General features: G+C 46.3%; 1 protein-coding gene across 1 annotated transcript in view; it reads left to right on the plus strand.

The window, feature by feature from the left end:
- LOC124645840 (tribbles homolog 2-like) overlaps window positions 1-8,195 on the plus strand; it is a 32,381-nt gene extending 24,186 nt beyond the window's left edge. The window contains exons 4-5 of the mRNA XM_047185769.1: window positions 5,592-5,783; window positions 6,552-8,195. Coding sequence (XP_047041725.1) covers window positions 5,592-5,783; window positions 6,552-6,813 — 454 coding nt within the window. The 3' untranslated portion in view covers window positions 6,814-8,195. The remainder of the gene's footprint in view (window positions 1-5,591; window positions 5,784-6,551) is intronic.
- Window positions 8,196-9,530: the final 1,335 nt, after the last annotated feature.

The following is a 9,530-nucleotide window of genomic DNA, read 5'->3' on the forward strand; positions in this document are numbered from 1 at the left end:
GGTGTCAAAATGTCGCCATACCATACCGCCTCGTGCCCATATTAATGTTTGAAGTTTCATTATCATTTTGTTTATTATTCACGCTTGATTACATTTCGTTGTTTCTGTTTCGCATCGGCAGAACTATGTTAATTTCATATATTGAGTAGTTTTTGTAAATGTAATGAGTGTACCGTTAGTAACAAGTTAGTTGGAACAAGTCAGTCGGCGTGTTCGAGAGACAAACGCGCGCTTGTTTCGACTGTTGTGCAAACTACATTATGAAATGGAGCGTAAGGACCAGCCGTTTAATACATTGCGATAACTATGCGAAACATTCTGAGCCTAAGCGACGCTCTTACAAAACATCGGGTTACCAAAGGTTTTAGGATGCTCTGCTCGTCGCATATAAATCAGCCGTAACGTCAGCAAAGCATTGTCTCGTTCAATTTTTCCATACATTTGCGCCACTCGCCAGATCCAATAGATAGTTAACCAACAGTTTCAGTAATGGTCGGTATTGCCTCGCCAGTTCGCAATACTCTACTCCGCTCGCTACATATCGCAAGCTCTTGCATCGTCCGACCAGCGGGCATAGCTTTCATGATTAATCGTCGTTCTAATTTCCATTGCCTGTATCGCAACCCTTACGATGTGCCAACTGCTCTAACCTATATTGTATTGACGATGTGTGCGGGTGAGCATTCATCTCGCACCTTTAGCACTTCCGACTCACAATAATGACGAGGAAACGCCTGCGAGTGAAACAATCGTTGATTCCGGCTGCGTGCGGCGGAAGCTGCGCGGACGCATACGGATGCGGATTTGCTCTTTTTACTTATCGAGCGATCTAGACCGCATCTGTCGGGCGACATACATGGAACAGCTGCCCTTTATGGCGCTGTGCTGGTACTCGTTAGACAGCCTCCGAGCCACGCGCACCTGTCGCCAGGTGTCCTCTCGCACATGATTGCAGCTCACTCGCGTTCTACGCGCAGCGAGACATTACTTTTTGTGCACTTACTAGTTACGTGTCATCGTTAGCGTGAAAGCTATCGTCGTAACTAATCACAGCCTGTCGCACGATAATCTTATTTTTTTCTTTGTACACGTAATAGTGGTGTAATGACGATGATTACTCGTCCGCGATGTGGGAGCACCAGCTTTTTACTCGCACGTTTCCCAACACTTGGAAAAGTCGGTTTAAAACGTAACAACGAGTTATGAAAGTGAATACGCAAACGTGCTAGTGAGCCGGTTACCCGTTGATTCTTCGTGTAATATCCTGCAAGACAGAATTCCTTGGTTTAAATTAGACATGAGCGAAACGCGGATAATTATGAAATTTGGGTCGTTCGAGCTTAGGCCTGGGTCTCCGGCGCCGGGTTTTTGAATATGTGTCGAGCGTGTCTAACAAATGGCCCTTGAAGATGAAGGGTTCAGATACAAATTGTATTTTTTCGGTATCTTATATCTTAGTGTCCTTACACGTGTGCTATGTCAGCCGGCGAAAGTGTTTCGAAACGGACCACGCGGTTATATCGGGAAGGAGTCAATGAACGGAAGTGTTTCACGAGTGTGACATGCGTCGCGCTTTATCGCGACTTGCGTAACGCCGGGCTCACTTGCCCAATCGCGCACACGCGGAACTCCACTGTTATGGCAAGCGGCTCGTGCTGCTGCGGTCGCAGGAGTCAGCAGGAATCTTGTTAGCACAAGTGTTGCAAGCCTCTCCTTGCGGTTAGGCGAGCACCGCGGGTCGACGTACGCTTTCTACGAGGGCTGGCATGTCTTTCTCCAGCGGCAGCGGCGGTGCGGCCGTGCGATTGCAAAACGCCGCTGAGGTCGCGCTTTCTTCGTTCGCGACGGGCGCTCGGAGAAATTGTTGCGACACGCCGCCGCGTACACCGACCCCGCGTTAGAAAGTCGACCGCTCACCGGATTTAACACGACATCGCGTAACGGTGTAATTGCAACGATTCGAGACGGAATTCGACGAGATTTTGGATACTTTTTGCGCACGCATTCCGGCCGCTTTCTTTCATTCATTACACAATCGTCACGTAATAGACGCGCGCGGGTCATCGAACGGTATCGTTCGTTTCGTAAACGTCGCGCGTCGACCACTCGGAGATGGTGCGCAATTGGCCAATTGCGTGCGGTAGTGCGTTTGCGCAACGGGCTCTGGAGTGGCGCCCGTTCCGCAGTCCGCGCGTTGCAACACGGGATTATTTCGGCGGAGGCGCTTGGACCGCCGCCCGGACTTGCAACATGCCATATCGCAACGCAGCTCATAATCCACGCCATTGTGACACGCGGCGGTGTGCGGACGCTGCCCGCCTGCCAAATACGGCCGCAGCGCATTGCGCTACTCGATCTCCTTACTTCATCGACAAGTCGCGCGATCAAATGTCACGGGTGCCACATCTCGGCGCGGATCAGCCATCCGCGCCTAGGCCGTACGCTGCCATTGTCACTCCGTTCGATTTTTAAACTAATACAATTTTGCAACCGATGTTCACATTAGCGTTTTCGCAAGCGGCCCAACGCTCGGTTTCAAAACACAGTTCGACTTTCGTTATCGGTGCTCTGATAAAGCTAACTGTGCCGCAGTTAGCGCGGTTTTGAGACCTAAATTGTACCTAACGTATGTAAACAGTTCTGTTGTCATGTGGTGATAAATTGCAACTTTAATAAGTAGGTCCTCCCTGCCAAATCGGCATGAATCATCAAGCGTTGTCCAAGATATGGCAAATGGAAACTATACTGCTTTTATCAATTATATTCGGTGAAATGTGGACAATTGCATCACAACAGCCGACATATAATTGGGCATGGTCGGGATGGTTTCCCAACGTATCCCGGCGGCATCTCCGCGGTGTGGCAACTGGCACCGCGCTTACGACATCATATGTCCCTACAATGCGGGTTACGAAAACTTGTGACTAACCGCTGCGCCACCGCGCCGCTCAGCTCGGAAACGGCTGATATCGAGCGTCAAAGTCGAATTATACATTGTCGACTCGGCTATTAAAATAGAGCCTTTCGCAATCTGTGCAACTGACACATCGGCTCCGATTTGTGTACACTCGGTTATGAAGCGTTTCCTAGCGCGAGTTGCGCAAGTATTCGTCATACTGCCGCGATATGATACAAACTCGAGCAGGAAGTGCATGCATGTGTGGTGCATCTGTGCCTCGATGACTGCCATTGTTTATTACGAAACTGTCAGGGTTGAGTTGAGCAATGGCGGCGGTTGCGAAACGCGCGCCGGCGCATCCCGCTAATTGTGGGCGATCTCCCACACTGCGAGCGCCGGCCGACACGCTCCACATGCACCGTGCTGCCGATACCCGCCATCGCATCACGATCAATCTTAATAACCGGCGACATGGACCCACACCGACGCATTAAACTAACATTATTGCCGATACACCACTTTATTGATGATCCACCTGAGCGCAAACTTGACCAAGAAATCTTAAGGAGAACGTTGCTCACTTACAAACGTGTAATTTTAACGAAATATTTCGTTAACACAGTTGCGAAGTTGTAAACGTGAGTCAATTTAGTAATAGAGACTGTTAAGTTCGGGTAGGTGGTACGTCACGAGCTCACGACTGCAGTAGATGGGGCGAGGTGGTGTCCGCAGCCCTGCGTGTGCGTAGCGTTGCGTTGCGTAAAGGCGACGGTGTCCTTTCGCCCGCGGGCCGCGCAGCCCGCGTCCGAGACACCGCGAGAATCCTTGGAGGCCACCGCTCGGAACACGCTCGGAAATCCGGCCAACCTTCCGACCGCGTTACGACACCGTATAACTTATTTACACGTTGCGAAATTCGAATCGATTGCAACTGCAGACATCGCACTTTAGCCTTGCCGTTGTAGGGATTTAATTAGGATCAGTTGCGCAGTCGCGAGACCTAAACGGATACGAGGACGCCCTCCAGAGTCGACTCCGCTCACTGATGGATTACAAAAAAGGGCCGGAGTGCAGTTGCAGGGTGACGTCACTTGTTTCGTCAACTAGTTCCCACAGCGGATCTGTTGCTACACCGAGCGATTACTGGCGGCGCCGCACGTGCCCGGCCACGCACGAGCGCTGCCCCGCGCATCCAACTTGCATCTACAGCTTCATTAGCCAGGCGACGTCTGGACTTTACATAACTGTGCGCACACTACTACTGGCGAGGTGTCGCGCAGGCCTACAGCATAAATATTTCACTTGATAACCAACCGATGTTGCGACACTCTTAACGAGAGTAACCTTTAGCGGGAGCCAGCCGCTCCATATTGTCACGACACGATCACTTTGTAAACTGTGCTCATAATAAATAGCAATCGTTTATCTAACATCTGTATCAGAAGTATCGCAACGCATTATTAATACCTCGCTGCGGTGTAACATGGCTCGTTGGAGTCGCTGGCGGTGGCTGTCGGCAGAGCGATCTCTTCGCTGAGCCGTCAGTGCCCGCGACTCTTGCGTACGTCCGCGGACCAGACTATTTGTCAAACAGTTGAGACCGCAACTCAAAGGTTTTGTAACAGCGCTTTGAGCAAACTTGATATTTATTGCCTTCAGCTTTCGGAATACGCACGGCCGATCGAAACTTACACATTTCCTCACGATCGAATGTTACAATTCGTGTCGACATTCTTACTGGACAATTATAGGGTTCGTAATGTATAAATAGAGCAGGAACTGCTCTTCAAATTGCTTAAGCTCTCCGTTCCCCTGTATATTATTACTAAGACGGCTAAAAATACCTCATGCATGTGTGCGTTTAATGCATATGTTGATTTTGTTGCATCGAACCGCCTACGCGACGCACCTGTCCTGTTTTACCTTGCCGTAACCAGACGTGGATATATTAAATAAAATGTTACCAACCGATGCGATGTCTATGCCTTCTAATCCGTCGACGCTAGTAAAGCACACAATCATTCATGTCAGCAAGGCAGTAGGCTCGATGCGTTCCCATGAAACCGAAGATCGAAAAGTCCCGTTTGTCGCCCGATTGGAGTTAGTTTACATTCAATCATACACGACGCAGCCGGTGTAATGTTTCCAACTGTGCATTTAATAATGCATTTCGAAACGATGCGGCCGCTCTGTGAAATACGAGGTCGCGCACGGTGAGCCTAAAGCCCGATGTGATGAAACAAAACCTATTGCATCATCGAACAGCTTTATGGTACGCTATGTAATTATTTACATGACATTATTGTTGCATACGCACCGATACTCCGTTGTATCCCCCGAAACTATTTTGCAACATGAACGCGAACTTATTTAATGTATGACGCTTAAATAATAATTAGCAGAGCGCGCGAATCGTTAATAGTGCGCCGTCAAAGCTTTGTGCACAAAGGGATCCATTTCGGATGAGTGCGTATCGCGCCTGTGCATTATACTATAGGCAAACGATCGCGATTTATATGGGTCACTGGTCATGCACGTCAAATGCACGCGGCCCGACAATGTAGCCGGCTAAATGGGCCTCCCAACGCAAGATGAATTATGTACGAACATGCCTCACATTAGTCACATACTGTACATTCTGCCTAAATACTTCCTGACCATAACACTAAACTCCAATTTGTTATTGTTTCAGAACGACGTTAAAACTGGAGTCGTTAGAAGACGCAGTAGTTCTCGACGATCCTGAGGAGGATTTACTTCAGGACAAGCGAGGATGTCCCGCCTACGTGTCGCCCGAGATCCTGAGGGCTCACCGGACGTACTCTGGGAGGGCAGCCGACATGTGGTCCCTCGGCGTCATATTGTACACCATGCTCGTTGGAAGGTGCGTATCTACCCTTGTCTGTCTCACGTCTCTATAGAAAGACTTAGGGATCCGGTATAAAATTTGGGTTAGCAGCAATTAAACGCTTGTAATGAATGCAAAGGGCGCAGGGTGGGCGTCTTCACCTGCGAGGCGTGGGACTTACCGTTTGTAGAGATCACAAAGCGAGGGTCGCGGCGACCGTTGGCGACGTAGCCGTGGGGATGATCACCTGTCGGCCGTTACGCGCCAACGGCTAACAATTATATCACCCACATATAAATGAGGCTCGTGAAATCTTCGCCGCACCTGCCTCGGTCATGTGGCGAAGACGTTGCCCCCCGCACCCCGCCCCCGCCTCCGCAAGCACCTGCCGTTCGCGAGCCTTTGTTTTCTACTTTTTTTGGGCTCTCGCACCCGTAATTTATATACGAAATTCGGGATTTGGCTGCAATCGCCGGCATCACCTGTCGCCGGAAGGGTTCCATCGTACCTGAGTTTTTGTTTTGGTTTGCAGCTGCCCTTTCTAAATGACAATCGGATCGCTATTAATTGGGACCGCGTTTTGTAAAAACGTAACGATTAGGGACTCTACTCTCGGCCGATGTTTAATGGTTCAGTCAAACTTATCTTTGTAAATGTGATAAGCACCTTTAGCTGCGTTTTTTGCTAGTTAGTGATCAGATTCGATACATTATTGATCTATCCTTCATTTTAACATTGGCCACTAAAATAAGGTATCTAGATAATGAATGACCGTCAATTAACGTTCCGTCTGCATTGTTGTAGGTATCCATTCAACGACTCTGAGCACGCGTCGCTGTTCGCGAAGATCTCGCGGGGCTACTTCGTGGTGCCGGAGTGCCTGTCGTCGCGCGGCAAGTGCCTGATCCGGTCGCTGCTGCGGCGCGAGGCGTGCGAGCGGCTGAGCGCGCGGGACGTGCTGCGGCACCCCTGGCTGGCGCGCGACCCGCGCAACGAGCTGCCGCCGCGCGCCGCCGCCGGCCACGACCGGCTCGTGCCCGACCTCGCCGCGCTCGACTGCCTGTAGCCGCCGCCGCCGGTGCTGGCACCGGACGCCCACTACTACTCCTTATTTATGAATTTATCCTAAGTTATTCCGGCCTCCTTAGGCTTGCGGTCGTCCTCACTGAAACAGTCCTACTTCGTCCCCGAATATCCAACTTTCAGTAAGAAACACCCCAAGCCAAATATGTCTCTGTCGAGATTTTAATTTAGTGATTAGGATCCATTGGGATCGAGCGCCCGGCGGCTGGCCCGTCCCGGACACGCGCTAATAATTTATAAACGTAGAAGCTCGGACTTCAATAAGAATCGCATAACTCCACCGAGGCAATACAAACGCACTGTTATAATGCTAGTACAGTTTTATGCGGCTTTTATTGGCACTATTTAGTTGAAGCTTTTACAAGCTGTGGTATAGTCGTAACGTTCATAATGACAGAATAAGTGAGACTGATATCGCGTTCTTGTGATCTATCTGCGGACGAGGGGCGCCCAGGCCTCGCGCATGGGACGCTGTGCCCTCGTCAGGAATGAGTTATTTATATGAAGCATTCAGTTAACTATTATGTTAATTCCTCATAAGCCTAATGTAATCATATCAATTTCACATCAATATAGATGGGTATATTGCATTGAAGTTGTTGCAGTAGTGTTAGGTAAATGACCTATGTATATTTTGTATTTATATAAAGTTATATCGTGTAATTGTGATCTCCACCGATGTTATTTAGCGATTACTTGATTGCCATTATGTTGTTACGCAGAAGTGATAGTTCTTTTGTTGCACAACGATCAGTTGCTTCCATCATAGAGTTATTTTGATTATATTATTTTTGGTTATATTAAATCGTGATTATTCGGCTAATCAACAAGCGAAATTATTATTTGTTATTATATTCAACCGAAATTATGTTTGATAAAAGAAATATATACACTTCACCATGTACCGAAGATGGTTGTAGAATTTGGTCTGTGCCATTTATTTAATTTAAACGTTATTTATTGTTGTTGTAATTGACGGCGTCGAGTCGGCACTCTCTTCCTATTACTAAATTATTTATTCCATTTGGTACTTGGTGTTGAGTTTTTATTTTTGATCTAAATCTTGTGATCAATTTTAAGTTTTAGTCTACATCCAAATTGTTGAATTGTATCAATCACTCACCTTTTATATTTTGAATCATTTTTGTTTAATTTTTGTTCATTCGGGATCTATGTTGAATGGTTCAGTTGAAGTAGTCAAGTCTTTCATGTTGTTCATGAAAGTGTGTTGTACAATAGTAGCCTACTGTGTAAAATAAACTATTACTACTTTAATTTATACAAACTGTAAATAGCGCTAAGATATCATAAGGATTATTGAAAAAAAGAAAGAGATAGAGGGAATAAAATAATTTAGAAAAAATATATTTCATTCTTTGATTTACCCATACCTACTTACACGAACAATGAAAATTACCAACCGTCAAAATTGATCACATCCTCAATTGGAAATACGTCGAAACCTACTTGTGGATAAAAAGATAAAATTAAGAATATTAGCTAAATATTATTTGGAAATCAAGATAAAGAAAGCAATAAGCAAGTCCTTCATTATTTATTATAACAATCAGTATTAACATCTACGTGATAAGATCATAGGGATGATCGGCGTAAGTATTAGTATAGTCTCCAAGAAAAGTCCAATAACTCAACCAAAATTACAAAGTACTTGATCATATAAATGTTCTATTAACCTGGACGTCAAGTAATAGCATAAGTTGCTTAGCTGAAAGTGAGCACAGCTTTAGCATTTGAGATATAAGTAGTCAGGTATTTTGGTTATTTTATTAAAGTTGTGATACTAAGTGTACCTACGTCTAGTCTACGTACGTGAAGTCGTGGTGGCCTAGTGGGCAAAGAACCAACCTCTCGAGTATGAGGGCGCGGGTTCGATTCCAGGTCAAGCAAGTACCAATGCAACTTTTCTAAGTTTGTATGTACTTTCTAAGGATATCTTAGACACCAATGACCGTGTTTCGGATGGCACGTTAAACTGTAGGTCCCGGCTGTTATTGAACATCCTTGGCAGTCGTTACGGGTAGTCAGAAGCCGGTAAGTCTGACTCCAGTCTAACCAAGGGGTATCGGGTTGCTTGTAAAGCACTGGTACTCAGCTAAATCCGGTTAGACTGGAAGCCGACCCCAACATAGTTTGGGAAAAGGCTCGGAGGAAAGAAACTAAGTGTACCTACGTAAGTATCTAAATACAAAAGTAAATATCCGAAGAAGACACTGAAAAGCAATGAAACAATAGGTAAAACACTAGGAGACATAATAAAATGAAAACCATTGTTCTTCCAATAAACGAATATTCATGATATGCTAGCGGAAGCTTAGATTAGATTACCAAAATATCGGTTTGCGTCATAAAAGCATTAAGATTACAAGAGGTACCGCGAAATGCTAGCAGACGTAATTTTCAGGAAAAACCCAGTATTTTGATCTACATAATTATCTAGAAAAAAAAGGTGAGAAAGAAAATCCCACGGATTTAGGTACTCACCTACCTACATACACAAAAATCTAGTGCGTAACAACATTTTAGGAAAATATTTTCGTGGTAAATTAGCTGTGGTTAGGAGATGTTAGCGTTTATTTACCTTCCTCGTAGTACCTACCTTTAATTCTTAGAATTCTAGAACGTTTGTATAGTCAAGCATTCATTTAGTTGATCTGCCTTCCTCGAAAATTATAATGATTA

The sequence above is a fragment of the Helicoverpa zea genome, chromosome 3 (assembly GCF_022581195.2).
Source record: "Helicoverpa zea isolate HzStark_Cry1AcR chromosome 3, ilHelZeax1.1, whole genome shotgun sequence".
Taxonomy (NCBI): domain Eukaryota; kingdom Metazoa; phylum Arthropoda; class Insecta; order Lepidoptera; family Noctuidae; genus Helicoverpa; species Helicoverpa zea.